This window comes from Panulirus ornatus, chromosome 56 (genome assembly GCF_036320965.1).
Source record: "Panulirus ornatus isolate Po-2019 chromosome 56, ASM3632096v1, whole genome shotgun sequence".
NCBI classification, from domain to species: Eukaryota; Metazoa; Arthropoda; class Malacostraca; order Decapoda; family Palinuridae; genus Panulirus; species Panulirus ornatus.
Genome location: NC_092279.1, coordinates 33,715,017 through 33,734,047, shown reverse-complemented (window position 1 = coordinate 33,734,047; position 19,031 = coordinate 33,715,017). Strand labels below are relative to the sequence as shown.

Genomic DNA, 19,031 nt, shown 5'->3' with positions numbered 1-19,031 from the left:
CCTCATATTTGGTCTCCCACTTCTCCTCTTTCCCTCCACCTCTGACACATATATCCTTTTTGTCAATCTTTCCTTACTCACTCTCTCCATGTGACCAAACCATTTCAAAACACCCTCTTCTACGCTCTCAACCACACTCTCTTTTTTACCACACATCTCTTTTACCCTTTCATTACTTACTCGATCATACCACCTCAAACCATATATTGTTGTCAAACATCTCTTTTCCAGCAAATCCACCCTCCACCTCTATCTATAGCCTAAGCCTTGCAGCCATATAACATTGTTGGAATCACTATTCCTTCAAACACACCCATTTTTGCTTTCCAAGATAACGTTCCCGACTTCCACACATTTCTCAACGCTCCCAGAACTTTCGCCCCCTCCCCCACCCAATGATTCACCTCCGCTTCCACGGTTCCATTCGCTGCCAAATACACTCCCACATATCTAAAACATTTCACTTCATCCAGTTATTCTCCATTGAAACTTACCTTCCAATTGACTTGTCCCTCAACCCTACTGTACCTAATATCCTTGCTCTTATGTACATTCACTCTCAGCTTTCTTCTTTCACACACTTACCAAACTCAGTCACCTGCTTCTGCAGTTTCTCACCCGAGTCAGCCACCAACGCTGTATCATCAGCGGACAACTACTGACTCACTTCCCAAGCTCTCTCATCTACAACAGACTACATGTTTGCCCCTCTCTCGAAAACTCTTGCATTCACCTCCCTAACAACCCCATCCATAAACAAACTAAACAACCATGGAGACATAACGCACCCTGCTGCAAACTGATAACCAATCACTTTCTTCCCTTCCTACACGTACACAAGCCTTACATCCTTGATAAAAACTTTTTACTGCTCCTAACTACTTACCTTCCTCACTATATATTCTTAATACCTTCCACAGAACATCTCTATCAAATCTATCATATGCCTTCTCCAGATCCCTAAATGCTACATACAAATCCACTTGCTTTTCTAAGTATTTCTCACATCCATTTTTCAAAGTAAACAGCTTATCCACACATCCTCTACCACTTCTGAAACCACTTTGCTCTTCCCCAATCTGATGCTCTGTACATGCCTTCACCCTCTCAGTCAATACCCTCCCATATAATTCCCCACGAATACTCAACAAACTTATACCTCTGTAATTTGAGCACTCACTCTTATCCCTTTTGACTTTGTACACTGGCACTATGCAAGCATTCCGCCAGTCTTCAGGCACCTCACCATGAATCATACATACATTAGATATCCTTACCAACCAGTCAACAATACAGTCAGCCCCTTTTTTAATATATTCCACTGCAATACCATCCTAGCCTTGCCTGCTTTCATCTTCCGAGACGCTTTTACTACCCCTTCTCTGTTTACCAAATCATTCTTCCTAACCCTCTCACTTTGCACACCACCTCTACCAAAACACCCTACATTTGCCACTCTATCATCAAACTCATTCAACAAACCTTCAAAATACTCATTCCTTCCTCTCACATCACCACTACTTGTTATCACCTCTCCATTAGCCCCCTTCACTAATGTTCCCATTTGTTCCCTTGTCTTACGCACTTTATTTTCCTCCTTCCAAAGCATCTTTTTATTCTCCCTAAAATTTGATGATACTCCCTCACCCTAACTCTCATTTGCCCTCTTTTTTGCCTCTTGCACCTTTCTCTTGACCTCCTGTCTCTTTCGTTTATACTTCTCCCAATCATTTGCATATTTCCCTACAAAAATCGTCCAAATGCCTCTCTCTTCTCTTTCACTAATAATCTTACTTCCTCGTCCCACCACTCACTACCCTTTTAATCTACCCACCTCATACGCTTCTCATACCAAAAGCTTCTTTTGCACAAGCCATCACGGCTTACCTAAATACATTCCATTCCTCCCCCACTCGCCTTACGTCCTTTGTTCTCACCTTTTTCCATTCTTTACTCAGTCTCTCCTGGTCCTTCCTCAAACAAGTCTCCTTCCCAAGCCCACTTACTCTCACCATTCTCTTTACCTCAACATTCTCTCTTCTTTTCTGAAAACCTCAAATAATCTTGACCTTCGCCTCCACAAGATAATGATCAGGCATCCCTCCAGTTGCACCTCTCAGCATATTAACATCCAAAAGTCTCTCTTTCTGGTGACTATCAATTAACACGTAATCCAATAACGCTCTCCGGCCATCTCTCCTACTTGCATACGTATACTTATGTATATCTCTCTTTTCAAACCAGGTATTCCCAATCACCAGTCCTTTTTCAGCACATAATCTACAAGCTCTTCACCATTTTCATTCACAGCACTGAACACCCCATATACACCCCAAAGCGAAATATTTATCAAAGTTATCATTAAACATTTCTATGGAACTATTTTCAACCTTTCTGTTTGTCTTCTCGTAAGTAACGCGACTAAAAGCTAATATTCAAAGCGGGGAAACACTATTGAATTATAATGAGTCAATATGTTTTCTCTGGACTTAAATTCTAAAGCCCTACCAATGAATCCAAAACTTTCTCTCGCCCTTTTCACTGCTTTTGTGCACTGCTTTCTTGTGTTTAAGTCATCATAGAACAATACATCCAGTTCTTTTTCCCCATTTACCTTTTGTAGATCAACAGAATTCATACTGTAGCTTGTCTTCTCATTTTCTTAACGAATTGTAAAACCGTACTGAACGATATCAAAATTCATTTGTCACTTATGAAATGAGTCCATCAATTTCTCTATATCATTTCAAAGCTGCAGACGTTTCATTTCCACTTTCAGATTTATTTACCAACTTTGTATGATCTGCGAATATCGATATCTTACTATGTAACTCATTTTCATTATCATTAATGTGTGGTCCCTGTAGCACGCCGCTTATCACGTCTAACCGTTCTGAGGGCTGACCATTAATCACAGCTGTTTGTCTGCTGCTGGTCAACCAGTTTCCTGACCAATGATATACAACGCTATCAATACCATGTGACTCAATTTTTGATGCTAACTTTTGATGGGGAAATTCATCGAATGTTATTTGAGAATCAAAATTGATGACATCAATTACTTTACCTCATCACACATGTTTCTCAGACATAAGAGATTTCGTCAAAAACTATGTTGAGAATCTTTTATTAAGTGATGGTCTTATATTGCTTTACAATTTTGTCCCGAATGATGGTTTCCTTGAGTTTTCCAACTTTAGACGCTATGTTGATTGGACGATAATTTCCGAGCAGTGACTTATATCCTTTCTAAAACATCAGTGTTACACGACAAGCTTCCATTCTTCTAGAGCTTTCCACGTAGCAAATGACTTATTGAAAGTAGCTATCAAGGGTAAACTTACTTTTGAACCTTTTTGTTCTCTCATTTTCCTGTGTTTGATGCAATTCGCATATCAAAAACTTTTATATTACTATGTTGCAGACCTTTTCCGCTTATTAGCTGTACAAAAAAACAAAAAACAAAATAATTATACGATATCTTTTCCCGTGACTTTTCTTGTCTTGGAATGAAGGAAACAGTTGACTGAGTTATGATTCTTTTGCTTCTAATATAATTATACAAACCCTGCGAGTCTCCTGCTACTCTCTGCTATATACCCTTTATACTGGCGTTTACTTTGAAATAGATATAAGTCTCTTACTTTCTATGGCCTTATTTACATGATATTCTGAGTCATGAAACTTACTGGTGTGCTTGACTTTCTTACATGCTGCTTACGAAGAAGATAGGCACTTCTTTATTTCATCGTCCCATCAATTTGGTTCCATTTGAAAAAAAAAAAGATCATCTACGCAAAGGCGCATATTCTCTCTCCACTACTTTGAAAGTTTTACTGAAACTTTTCGGAACGTCGATCACACCATTTCAGTGACGATAATCGGCCCAGATTTGCCCGCCAAGCTATGTGCGAAGATCGTTAAAATTGCAAGTCAATTTCTTGTTGACTAACGATATATGCAAAGCTGAAAGTCACCTCAAAAGTAATTTGTCGGCGATCACTTGTACCTACCTTTCGCAAACTTCAGTATCATTAACAAGAACTTCATTTGTGACTAATACTAAATCTTGTATGTTCTTTCCGCATGTAACTTCTCAACTAATTGCATTAAGGAGCCATCAAGCAAATGTCGGTTAGGTCTGCGTCCACAGCCACTGATAGTGGACTCTCACAACCTAAGTACCGGTATGTTAACATCGACTATGAAAGAATTTTGCTCATTACAGATTTCTGCTTAGTGATCATAAAGTCTTTAATCTTCCTCTGAGGCCTGATGCATGAGTGGCCTATAGACGAGACCTATTGAAGCTCGTCTTTGATTTTTACGAAGATCATTTCGTTATCATCAACTGCAACATTTTTCAGCATAGAATTAGAATGAGCTTTAACAAAGAGCAAGCCACAGTAACCTACTCCATTTCCCCGAAAACTGGAAAAAAAAAAAAACGTACCCAGGAAGTGCGTATTCGACGAGAGAATCTGTATTTTTGACAGTTAACAAAGAATCAGAAATACGAATCATATTACAATATTCTTTCAGTGCTATTTTCTCTATCACTAATAACATGTTACGCTTACTCCTTGCATTACCATGCAGTAGTTTGGTATGCTACTGAGATTTGCTTCGTGAAGTATTCACAGAGGGGGAGAGGTCTGCTCCAAGCCTGCCACAATATTTGACCAAAATGTCCTCGTGCAATCAAGAAGCCCACCAAAAAGCGCATCGCTCAGTTCGTTCAGGTGTAGTCATCCTTCGTAAACATATCAGATAATATGTAAAAATGCTGCAGCAAATTTTTGAATTGAACTCCATCCCGGAAGTGAAGGTTCAATACTCTATGAACAAGATTGAACGCCTCACTGAAGAAAGTGTTCCCGGTGCCAGTCATGGGCAGTATTCCTAAAATCATTCCGTCATTAGCTATGCCACAAGGATTACGTTACATATATATAGCAAGGGAACCGTACTTCTGATCAAGACACTAAGGACGAAATCAGTGGTTAGGCTGCTGACCTGCGAAGAGAACGAGGAGGGGACCGGTGAAAGCCTCCATGTTGAGTGGCTGGATACCATCTCTGCGGTCCAGCCTTGGGTGGCGGAGGCAGTGGGAGGAGTTGGCCAGCTGGTCCCCCAGCCACTTGTCCCACAGTCCTGACTCCAGCAACACCCGCACCCTACACATGGATACACGAGCAGTAAGAGAGATACTTACTTTAGAAATTTAATGAATTAAATGAAATTCTATAAATGGCATTAAAGAAAATATTTCATGTAAATAGATGTACGAATGAAATATCAGACAACTCGATATTCTTAGATTCAGCAAATACCAAAAATTTGATGTATCAGGATAAAGACATCATTGTGAAGTAAACACGTAGCGGTGTGATAAATACCGCACAAGACATAAAGAGAACTCACAAGAAGCCTTCATAATTACCGAAAAATATGAATAAACTGTTTAAACTGAGTAACAAGATTTTTTGTAAGGCTTCAATAGAAATTATAACAAAGTGTTTAACGTAAGAATCAAAAGCAATATTTAACAATTAAGACTGCATACTAGACCACCAGGTACTAAATCATGAACCTTACAGATGATTGGCTGTGGCGAGGTACTGGGAGTCCTTCTTGAAGGCCAGACTCATCATGGCGTTGCTCCTCACCTTCTCCCGTGTCATGTACAGGTGACACTGACCACTGGTGCTGTGAGCAGTAGGGATTTGTAAATTTTGTAAGTAAGCTCGTGTACCTGACCTGATGTACATTTTTTCTCCTGAAAGAGAGTTTCTCGAAGTTACTGGAGTTGAGAAAACTAGATTCTTTCAGTTTCCCTTGTTACCTAACACTCAGGAGTCCAGTGGACATGGTAAGAGGTCTGTGTCTTAGAAGGTTCTGTGAAAATGATAATGAAGAAGTGAACACCAAAGCAGCTCCAGCTTCAAATACAGAAGAAAGGTTGGAAAAAAGAGAGATTTGATTCAGTAAAAAATGTAAGAAAGTGAGAAGCTTAAGAATATACTTTGAAGCCATGGGAGAGACACCAGCCAGTCAACATTTGAGAGCTTGAAGACAGCAATGATTGGATTACTTCATCAAGAACAGACTGCCAGTAATAGCTGATCTGAGTAAGGTGGTTCATAAGGAATAGATGTCGAGTGTGATGTAGAGATGTTCAGGAATATGAATATGTTCAAAATCATTTTCATAAAGGAATACATTATAACCCTGACAACATAAGTTCAGGGAAAGAGGGTGTGTGTGTGTGTGTAACCAACGGCTCAGACTTAGCGAAGGTTGGGTGGACTGTGTATCCCGATCGTCAAGAAGCATTTGATGCTGTCGACATGCTACATAGAAAGTTGGTACAAGAGCTATATAACAGTATAACAGGCAGGAGTGAGTGGGTGGTCGAATGGACAGAAAATGATCTTCGTGAGAGAGATTACAGGATGTATTTCAGAAGAGCCTTCTCGAGATGGAATGGATCACCAGTGGCGTGTCGCGACTGTTGCTCTTCTTGGATTATGTAAATGACCAATCAGAAAGGCTGGATTCCTTTCTGGATACGTTTGTAGATGATGCCAAGGTCATAAGAGAACAAAAATGTGATGAGAACTGCATCAGCTCACAACAGGACCTAGACATAATAATGAAAGTAGGACACAGTGGAAAAAATTAGAAAAGTCTCGATAAGAATATCATCTAGTAGTATATAATTTGCGGGAGTCTGTATGTCATAGGGACTTGCAAAGGGGCATTTTACCTAACCTGTCACTTGAGCCCCGCCTCAGGAGAAAGATAATGGGAGACAAACTGTCTGCTGGCAAGTATCAGAACCGCGTTCAGGAACAGAGACAGTATCATTTAGCAATCTATTCCACCCTAAACTTGACCAGAACTAAAACTTTCCCAAGTTTGCTTAAAGCACTAAGAAAATGTTCAAAGAGCTAATAGAAATGGTCCAGGTGAGGGCAGCAAAGATGGTGCCAAAATTACGACAGCTGAGATACAGTGAGAGACTAAAGGTCATCAATTTGTCGACCATGAAAGAGAGAAGAGAAAAGGATAATTTGATATATGACCCAACATGAAATCGTGTAGGAAACTTCTTTTAAAAAGATATAAAAGGCTACTTTTACAGGATAAGAGTGGTGGATGAAGAGGATAAGATGAATAATGAAAATATGAAAGAGAACATCGTACATAAGCTTAAGAAGCTATACGATGGTAGAGCAAGTTCAAGAGATGATGTCCAGGAGGTATAGATAAGTAAATACATCAAGGTAATTACAAACCCGTATTGATATCTGCATTACTTTTGAGCACCAGTTAACGGTCTGAAACACAGTATCACACAACTAATGGAAGAAAAGATTAAAACGAAGTCTTAAACTCAACGCAAACACGCATAAAAGGATCTTCAGGAAATGTCCTTCAGTCACTACCTGAAGTCTACAGCCATGGCTTTCATCATGGTGATCACCGCTCACATACCTGAAGTCTACAGCCATGGCTTTCATCATGGTGGTCATCGCTCACATACCTGAAGTCTACAGCCATGGCTTTCATCATGGTGGTCACCGCTCACATACCTGAAGTCTACAGCCATGGCTTTCATCATGGTGGTCACCGCTCACATACCTGAAGTCTACAGCCATGGCTTTCATCATGGTGGTCACCGCTCACATACCTGAAGTCTACAGCCATGGCTTTCATCATGGTGGTCTCGTCGCAGATGGCAGCGAACTTGCCGTCAGCGATGGCCTGGCGCTCCGACAAGCAAGCGACGATGGTCGGACCCATCTCTCTGTAGGCCTTCTGACGCACCTCGTCCTTCGACTCCTTGAAATTCGTGCAATTATTGGTAACAGATCGTGGTTTAGAGTCAATGGAAAAAGATTGAAATTTCTTTCTTCATGTCTGTCAAGAGACCTAGTTTTTCAAGGTCTTATCAGCTAAATAATGATGTGAATTTTGAGACAATTTTGACAGAATTAAGTTGAGTAGACTAGAGGTATTATTTTTCATTAATGTTTCTCTTTTTCACCGTCAGCAAAGTAGCGCCAGAAAGAGACGAGTATCGGCCTCCTTTGTACAAATTGACTCTCAAGCTGTCATGCATAATCCACCGAAACTAAAACCTTGTATCCACAGCAAAACCCTAAAGACCTTTTCGTTGTTTCTCTTAACAGCTTCATATGCCTTGGTTCAGCCCAATGACAGCACGTTGGCCCTTGTATACTACTTCACTCCAGTTCGTTGTATCCCATCCACGCCTCACACCCTCCTGCATGTTCAGGCCCCGACAACCTAACACATTCTCCATTACGTCCTTCCCTCTCGTCTACAATCTCACCTCCTCATTCCCTCCACTTCTAACACGTATCCTGAGTCATCTTCTCCATATATCGAAACCATTTTAAGTCACCCTCTTCATCTCTCTCACAACCTTACCTTTATGTTTCCACTACTTTCTCTCGCTGTCGTTTCTTACTCGATCAACTCACTTCACACCTCATATGACCTCAGGTATTCTATTCGTGGAATACCCACCCTCGTCTGTACTCTTTTTTACATTACTATCTAGTGGTCTGTCACGAAATACATCACTCCTTCCGTTCATGAATCAGAACTGATGGTTTATTAAGAGACTGACCATGTGTTACTTCCAGTAATATCGCATACTGAAACATGACGATTCCGCTACTATCTCCTATGTCTGTATGCCAGTTTAAGAGTGGTACGGGAGTATCATAAAATGCAGTAAAGTTAAGACATCTGTCCGATGTCGTAGAAGTGCGACGTATGAAGCCACATGTATGTCAGCGTTTACAATAATGGATTGCAACAAGTTAACTAGCGACATAGCAGTGAAAATGCCTAGCTAGCAATTTCAGTGATCCCTGACGCCACAACCGCTTAGGTACACAAGTGCCGAGTCAGTCAGGGGGACTGATATGGCTGCCGGCTGATGTGCGCCATATGTAACGACGTTGAGATGTGGAAGACGAAAGTCGAAAATTAAGGTGTTGAAGACCAGAGGTAGACAGAAACAAGTCCACAACAGAGACTCAGACACTAGGTCACCATGGGCTCCAGGATTGTGATCTTCTCGTATCTTCTCGATGTTGTGAACATTCACAGTATGTAGGCTACACGCAGTTTGGATATGCATGAGTGGTTGCAACACTGGCCTAGGTACGATGAGACAGACTTTTCCAGCTGCACAACGTTTACTTCAATATCTTAGTTCTCATATGCTTGTAACAAAGTTCTACGTATCTTTTGCTTCACCGATTAATTGTAATTGTTAATGTTGTACTATTAGGTTAATGTGGTTTGTAAGAAATTTCTTCGATTATGACTGTTAGTTATCTCGGAGAGCAAAAATGGGCATGTTTGAAGGAATAATGGCTCCAACAATGTTATATGATTGCAAGGCATAGGCTGTGGATAGGGTTGTACGGAGGAGGGTGGATGTGTTGGAAATGAAATGTTTGAGGACGATATGTGGTGTGAGGTGGTTTGATCTAGTAAGTAATGAAATGGTAAGAGAAATGTGTGGTGATAAAAAAAAGTGTGGTTGAGAGAGCAGAAGAGTGTTGAAATGGTTTGGTCACATGGAGAGAATGAGTGAGGAAAGATTGACAAAAAGGTTATATGTGTCAGAGGTGGAAGGAGCAAGAAGAAGCGGGAGACCAAATTAGGGGTGGGAGGATGGAGTGAAAAAGATTTTGAGCGATCGGGGCCCTGAACATACAGGAGGGTGAAAGGCGTGCAAGGAACAGATTGAATTGGAACGATCTGGTACACCGTGGTCGACGTGCTGTCAAGGGGTTGAACCAGAGCATGTGAAGCGTCTGGGGTAAACCATAGAAAGGTCTTTTGGGACTGGATGTGGAGGGGGAGCTGTAGTTTTGGTGCATTATACGTGACAGCTAGAGACTGAATGTGAACGAATTTAGCCTTTTTTGTCTTTTTCTGGCGCTACCTCGCTGGAAGGGGGTTGGGATGCTATTTCATGTGTGTCGGGGTGGCGACGAGAATGGATGAAAGCAGCACGTTTGAATATATACATGTGTATATATGTATATGTCTGTGTATGTATATGTATGTATATGTTGAAATGTATATATATATATGTAAATGTGCATGTATGGACGTGTATGTATATACATGTGTATGTGGGTGGGTTGGGCCATTCCTCATCTGTTTCCTTGCGCTACTTAGCTGACGCGGAAGACGGTGATTAATTATGATAAAGAAAATGGTGATAATGATTGTCATTATAGGTTGTAAAGCAAATTGTCAAGTTGTTAGATTATAAGTTTTGGAGGAGTGTTTTGCATGATTATCCTGAACTACAAACATTTAAGGTAGTTACAGAATAGTGAAAAACTGTGGTTAACAATTGTGTATCTTTGGCGAGGCTTTTGATTTCCCATGACCAGAGGTGTTGAGGAGTCCCGTGATCTGTCTTAAGTTGCTAGTGTGAAGACGTGATGCTCCTCAGTCGACGGTGGTCTATGGTAACCTAGTGGAGGAGAGAATGAGGTCTCTCGAGGACTGCGCCGGGATCGTGAGAGAATAGGGTGAGGACTCATAAGATCGGCTGGGAGCTTTATATGGAACCCAGATCAACCTTCTTTGTGTTGGAAGTCCATATGCCTCCGTTACGCAAGTCACATCTCCTGATTATATTATTCCATACAGAGGATGGATGCATAGGAGTCGACGTAGACTCAGTCCCTACTAATTTGTTCGTGTCCTGTCAACATGTAGATCCTGTTAACTGTGGGTTTACGATGAGACTTAGTGCTTTAGATTTTGTCAATATTCTTTTTTTCATGAGTGATTTATTAGATTTGTCAGGTATAGTTTTGACTCTTTTGCTACCCCTTCAGACTGAGCGAAAACATACAGAACTGACTGATCACCCTGAAAAATTCATTCCTGAGTGTGGTACTGATATTGGTTACTTTGCCATGACTGAAACCATCCCTACCAGGATGGTCAACTTTACTGCTAAGGTGAAGCGGAAATGATTCCAGATTACTTAATATTTCCTTTCCTATAATACAGTTTATAGCTTTCTAAACTCTATGTTCGTTCTTTATGCTACTCTATACATAGGAGCAGCTAGGAAGATCATGGACTTTGGTAAGTTTGCTGAGGTATGAAAATGTCATTTGTGTTACTCTTTTGGCGTTTGTTGAGAAAATCGGACATTTGCTGAGAGAGAACAAGTTTGAAACAGGATAAAGTGATCTGCACAGCAGGAATCAGTCAGAGAGAAGACAGAGCTTATGAAATTGCAAGTATTGTTACACAAGGGAGAAGATAAGGGTGATGATAAGGGTACATTTGGAGAGCAGTGTCGGGAGGACAGAGTGCAAGTACAAAAATTTCAGCAGTCAGATTACATGGATTCATACGCACCTTCGATATAAGATAATGTCACATTATAGGGTTTAGAGAAAGAAAAGTGGACCACAGTCTTGAGTTCTATATTGCCAGGTAAGGCATTATAATCATACTGTCGTGTGGGTGACGCAGAATACGTTCTCCCACACCGTAGAGGAAGCAGTGATGGTGAGGTTCGACCTTACGGCAAAAGGTTATCGACAGAAACGAAGTTCATCGGACATGAGTCGGGTGGGTCGGCCTCACAGTTTTGATGAGGATGCGGAGTCATTTAGAGAAATGATCAAACTTGGATAAAGGGAAGTATACATGACTGTTAACATAAGCCTTGTGTTACAGAGGGAATGGTATAACTTGCTGACCAGTACAGTGAAGCAAGAGGAGGCTGGGAACTATATGGCTTTTCCCATAATAAACCAGGGAAGGCAAGTGACGACCTGAGAATGGAGCTGCTTTAGGTAAGGACGTCAATCTAAGGTTTCTGGTTAAAGCTTTTTGTGTGGGAAATATCGGCCTCACACAGGAGAGTTACATTACAGGAACCGCAGAAAGAGCGACCTAGAGGAAATAGGCGAACTGGGCACATATGGAAATTGGAGAGGTTTGAAGGACCTCGGTTGAGAGATAACTGTCGCTGCATATGTTGTGGTGGACAGATCACCAGATATGATAATCAAAACTGTACTAAAAGTCGTTTGTATAGTATTGGTTCCTCTGAATGGTTTTCACCCGCATCCCCAATGACACTTTCCACTAGCTTACCAACGTTAAGCTACTTGAAGAATAATTTTACGGTGGTGATTTATGGCCTTTTAAATGTCGTTGTTACTTCGATAAATTTCCATTCCTCTGGAACATTTTTCGTAGCAAAAGACTTATTGAAAAGAGCAGCCAAGATATTAACTCTCAATTTCGTCTCTTTCATTGTCCTCAGATAAAAGTCACCTGGGCCTGCTGTTTTCATTTACTTTTATTTCATTCAGTGGTGATAGTACATCTTTATCTTTCATTTCATTACGTTGTAAAACGTTTTCCCCACGTAGCAATGTACTTGATTGTAGGACGTAAGTTGTGTCTTCAGTTATGTAAATAAAGTAGTATATACTTTCTTTTTAAACCTATACCACAGCTTCCATATCTTGACAAGTCAGTATTTTCTGCAGGTAATGACCTAACTGAGTGTGTAATGACTCTTTAACGTCTCCCTGCTGTCCCACGCAGAACATCCAGGAGTTTCACTTGGCACGCCGATCAGGAAGTATGTAATCCAATATTAACCCGTTCACCTGTAACTTTATCCCACTTATGCTGACCTTTTTGCAACCCAGGCTTTACCCATCACGGGACATGTTTCAGCACAACTCAACGAACAGTTCATCATTTTCTTTACACTCGGTACTCCATGCAAGCCACTTATACTCTCGACTGCCACATCACTAAAACTCGATCGCTTGCATTAACGTTGTTGACCTATTGACTCATATTCTCCCAATAATAATCCGCTTCTCTTCTTCCCTCCTCTCGCTACCAGGTAAACAAACACAACAGTTACACTTCTATCATAACACGCTTTCATTTTCAACTACACATAATACTAGTCTTACGTACAACCAAGATGCACACTTAGTCTGACTTTTGATTACATAAGACTAACCTTAAGATACGTCAACATAACAACACCTGCTTCAATTCGCCAAGGCAGGGCGGACTGCGTGACAAGGTCGGCCAAAGAATCAATCTTAATTGTAACTCGAGGAACCGTCAACATGGCTGTCAGGATGCCGCTGTAGGAGGTCATGAACACTAGGGACGCCAGCAGCCACGTAGTCACTATGAGGCGACCCCCGTCCCTCTGGGGCAGCCACTCACTGCCTGTTAGCGGGATGGAGGAACATGAGCATGGACGTGGTGTAGCGGTTAGCGATCCTAGCCATGGTGCAATCATAGGCCGTTCGGAGACGAGCGCATATATTCTAATCCTTCATGCAGAAGTCAGTCCAGATATTCATCCTCCGCAATGGCGTGGCCAATATATTAGGTTACTTCTTTTATGTTAAGGTGTATATACAGTACATATCAATTGCTCATTATTAAAATTGTGTGCATACAAGCCTATACATCCCTGCAACATAGTACTACCTCGCCGACGTCCGGTGGGGATACATACACTTGTATATTAGTATTTTACGCAGTTACTCTGATAAAGTCTTCTGTTCGACAAATATGTTACAAAAATTAATATATATATATATATATATATATATATATATATATATATATATATATATATATATATATATATATATATATATATATATATATATATACATATATATATATATATATATATATATATATATATATATATATATATATATATATATATATATATATTATTTATTTATATATTTACTTATTTTGCTTTGTCGTTCTCTCCCGTGTTTGCGAGGTAGCGCAAGGAAACCGATGAAAGAATGGCCCAACCCACCCACATACACATGTATATACATACACGTCCACACACGCAAAATATACATACCTATACATCTCAAGGTATACATATATATATATACACACAGACATATACATATATACACTTGTACATAATTCATACTGTCTGCCTTTCTTAATTCCCATCGCCACCTCGCCACACATGAAATAACAGTCCCATCCCCCTCATGTGTGTGAGGTAACGCTAGGAAAAGACAACAAAGGCCACATTCGTTCACACTCAGTCTCTAGCTGTCATATAATAATGCACCGAAACTACAGCTCCCTTTACACATCCAGGCCCCACACAACTTTCCATGGTTTACCCCAGACGCTTCACATGCCCTGGTTCAGTCCATTGACAGCCCGTCGACCCCGGTATACCACATCGTTCCAATTCACTCTATTCCTTGCACGCCTTTCCCCCTCCTGCATGTTCAGGCCCCGATCACTCAAAATCTTTTTCACTCCATCTTTCCACCTCCAATTTGGTCTCTCTCTTCTCCTCGTTCCCTCCACCTCCGACACATATATCCTCTTAGTCAATCTTTCCTCACTCATTCTCTCCATGTGCCCAAACCATTTCAAAACACCCTCTTCTGCTCTCTCAACCACACTCATTTTATTACCAAACATCTCTCTTACCCTATCATTACTAACTCGATCAAACCACCTCACACCACATATTGTCCTCAAACATCTCATTTCCAGCACATCCACCCTCCTGCGCACAACTCTATCCATAACCCATGCCTCGCAACCATACAACATTGTTGGAACCACTATTCCTTCAAACATACCCATTTTTGCTTTCCGAGATAATGTTCTCGACTTCCACACATTCTTCAACGGTCCCAGAATTTTCGTCTCCTCCCCCACACTATGATTCACTTCCGCTTCCATGGTTCCATCCGCTGCCAAATGAACTCCCAGATATCTAAAACATGTCACTTCCTCCAGTTTTTCTCCATTCAAACGTACCTCCTAATTGCCTTGACCCTCAACCCTAATGTACCTAATAACCTTGCTCTTAATCGTATTTACTCTCAACTTTCTCCTTTCACACACTTTACCAAACTCAGTCACCAACTTTTGCAGTTTCTCACATAAATCAGCCACCAGCGCTGTATCATCAGCGAGCAACAACTGACTCACTTCCCAAGCTCTCTCATCCACAACATACTGCATACTTGCCCCTCTTTCCAAAACTCTTGCATTCACCTCCCTACCCAGCCCATCCATATACGAATTAAACAACCATGGAGACATCACACACCCCTGCCGCAAACCTACATTCACTGAAAACCAATCACTTTCCTCTCTTCCTACACGTACACATGCCTTATATCCTCGATGAAAACTTTTCGCTGCTTCTAACAACTTGCCTCCCACATCATATATTCTTAATAACTTCAACAGAGCATCTCTATCAACTCTATCATATGCCTTCTCCAGATCCATAAATGCTACATACAGATCCATTTGCTTTTCTAAGTACTTCTCACATACATTCGTCAAAGCGAACACCTGATCCACACATCCTCTACCACTTCTGAAACCACACTGTTCTTCCCCTATCTGATGCTCTGTACATGCCTTCAACCTCTCAATCAATACCCTCCGATATAATTTACCAGGAATACTCAACAAACTTATACCTCTGTAATTTGAACACCCACCTATGTCCCCTTAGCCTTTGTACAAAGGCACTATGCACGTATTCCGCCAATCCTCAGGCACCTCACCATGAATCATACATACATTAAATAACCTTACCAACCAGTCAACATTATAGTCACCCCTTTTTTAATAAATTCCACAGCGATAACATCCAAACCTGCTGCCTTGCTGGCTTTCATCTTCCGCAAAGCTTTTACTACCTCTTCTCTGTTTACCAAATCATTTTCCCTAACCCTCTCACTTTGAACACCACCTCGATCAAAACACCCTATATCTGCCACTCTATCATCAAACACTTTCAACAAACCTTCAAAATACTCACACCATCTCCTTCTCACATCACCACTACTTGTTATCACCTCCCCATTAGCCCCCTTCACTGAAGTTCCCATTTGTTCTCTTGTCTTACGCACTTTATTTACCTCCTTCCAAAACATCTTTTTATTCTCCCTAAAAAGTAATAATACTCTCTCACCCCAACTCTCGTTTGCCCTCTTTTTCACCTCTTGCACGTTTCTCTTGACCTCCTGCCCTTTCTTTTATACATCTTCCACTCATTTACATTATTTCCCTGCAAAAATCGTCCGAATGCCTCTCTCTTCCCTATCATTAATAATCTTACTTCTTCATCCCACCACTCACTACCCTTTCTAATTTGCCCACCTCCCACGCTTCTCATGCCACAAGCATCCTTTACGCAAGCCATCACTACTTCCCTAAATACATCCCATTCCTCCCCCACTCCCCTTTCCTCCTTTGTTCTCACCTTTTACCATTCCGAACTCAGTCTCTCCTGGTACTTCATCACACATGTCTCCTTCCAAAGCTCACTTACTCTCACCACTCTCTTCACCCCATTACTCTCTCTTCTCTTCTGAAAACCTCAACAAATCATCACCTTCGCCTCCACAAGATAATGATCAGACATCCCTCCAGTTGCACCTTTCAGCACATTAACATCCAAAAGTCTCTCTTTCGCGCGCCTATCAATTAACACATAATCCAATAACGCTCTCTGGCCATCTCTCCTACTTACATACGTATACTTATGTATATCTCTCTTTTTAAACCAGGTATTCCCAATCACCAGTCCTTTTTCAGCACATAAATCTACAAGATCGTCACCATTTCCATTTACAACACTGAACACCCCATGTATACCAATTATTCTCTCAAGTGCCACATTACTCACCTTTGCATTCAAATCACCCATCACTATAACCCGGTCTCATGCATCACAACCACTAAAGCACTCATTCAGCTGTCAGCAAAACGCTTGCCTCTCATGATCTTTCTTCTCATGCCAAGGTGCATATGCACCAATAATCACCCATCTCTCTCCATCAACCATCAATCTAGAGTTTACTTTCTTACACTCTATCACGTCCTCCCACCACTCCTGTTTCAAGAGTAGTGCTACTCCTTCCCTTGCTCTCGTCCTCTCACTAACCCCTGACTTTACTCCCAAGACATTCCCAAACCACTCTCCCCCTTTACCATTGAGCTTCGTTTCAATCAGAGCCAAAACATCCAGGTTCCCTTCCTCAAACATAATACCTATCTCTCCTTTTTTCTCATCTTGATTACATCCACACACACACACACACGCACATATATATATATATATATATATATATATATATATATATATATATATATATATATATATATATATATATATATATATATATATATATATATATATATATATATATATATATATATATATATATTGGAAAGGATCACAATTATGCGCGTGATCAAGATATTCCTATGAGTCCACGGGGAAATGAAACACAAAAATTTCCCAAGTGCACTTTCGTGTAATAATCACATCATCAGGGGCGACACAAGTATATCAACTGACACAGTCAGTTGATATACATCGAAGAGACGAAGCTAGGAAGCCCTTTGGTAGGAATATATATATATATATATATATATATATATATATATATATATATATATATATATATATATATATATATATATATATATATATATATATTTTTTTCTTTGTCGCTGTCTCCCGCGTTTGCGCGGTAGCACAAGGAAACAGACGAAAGAAATGGCCCAACCCACCCCCATACACATGTATATACATACGTCCACACACGCAAATATACATACCTACACAGCTTTCCATGGTTTACCCCAGACGCTTCACATGCCCTGATTCAATCCACTGACAGCACGTCAACCCCGGTATACCACATCGCTCCAATTCACTCTATTCCTTGCCGTCCTTTCACCCTCCTGCATGTTCAGGCCCCGATCACACAAAATCTTTTTCACTCCATCTTTCCACCTCCAATTTGGTCTCCCTCTTCTCCTCGTTCCCTCCACCTCCGACACATATATCCTCTTGGTCAATCTTTCCTCACTCATTCTCTCCATGTGCCCAAACCATTTCAAAACACCCTCTTCTGCTCTCTCAACCACGCTCTTTTTATTTCCACACATCTCTCTTACCCTTACGTTACTTACTCGATCAAACCACCTCACACCACACATTGTCCTCAAACATCTCATTTCCAGCACATCCATCCTCCTGCGCACAACTCTATCCATAGCTCACGCCTCGCAACCATACAACATTGTTGGAACCACTATTCCTTCAAACATACCCATTTTTGCTTTCCGAGATAATGTTCTCGACTTCCACACATTCTTCAAGGCTCCCAGAATTTTCGGCCCCTCCCCCACCCTATGATCCACTTCCGCTTCCATGGTTCCATCCGCTGCCAGATCCACTCCCAGATATCTAAAACACTTCACTTCCTCCAGTTTTTCTCCAATCAAACTCACCTCCCAATTGACTTGACCCTCAACCCTACTGTACCTAATAACCTTGCTCTTATTCACATTTACTCTTAACTTTCTTCTTTCACACACTTTACCAAACTCAGTCACCAGCTTCTGCAGTTTCTCACATGAATCAGCCACCAGCGCTGTATCATCAGAGACCAACAACTGACTCACTTCCCAAGCTCTCTCATCCCCAACAGACTTCATACTTGCCCCTCTTTCCAAAACTCTTGCATTCACCTCCCTAACAACCCCGTCCATAAACAAATTAAACAACCATGGAGACATCACACACCCCTGCCGCAAACCTACATACACTGAGAACCAGTCACTTTTCTCTCTTCCTACACGTACACATGCCTTACATCCTCGATAAAAACTTTTCACTGCTTCTAACAATTTGCCTCCCACACCATATATTCTTAATACCTTCCACATAGCATCTCTATCAACTCTATCATATGCCTTCTCCAGATCCATAAATGCTACATACAAATCCATTTGCTTTTCTAAGTATTTCTCACATACATTGTTCAAAGCAAACACCTGAACCACACATATATATATATATGAATATATATATATATATATATATATATATATATATATATATATATATATAT

The 19,031-nt window shown here is 40.8% G+C and overlaps 1 protein-coding gene across 1 annotated transcript in view; it reads right to left on the bottom strand.

Moving 5' to 3' along the window:
* Positions 1 to 19,031, bottom strand: part of LOC139765787 (glutamate receptor ionotropic, kainate glr-3-like) — an 84,343-nt gene that overhangs the window by 23,461 nt on the left and 41,851 nt on the right. The window contains exons 4-7 of the mRNA XM_071693581.1: positions 13,085 to 13,302; positions 7,697 to 7,848; positions 5,599 to 5,709; positions 5,017 to 5,177 (exon numbers count right to left, since the gene is read on the bottom strand). Coding sequence (XP_071549682.1) covers positions 5,017 to 5,177; positions 5,599 to 5,709; positions 7,697 to 7,848; positions 13,085 to 13,302 — 642 coding nt within the window. The remainder of the gene's footprint in view (positions 1 to 5,016; positions 5,178 to 5,598; positions 5,710 to 7,696; positions 7,849 to 13,084; positions 13,303 to 19,031) is intronic.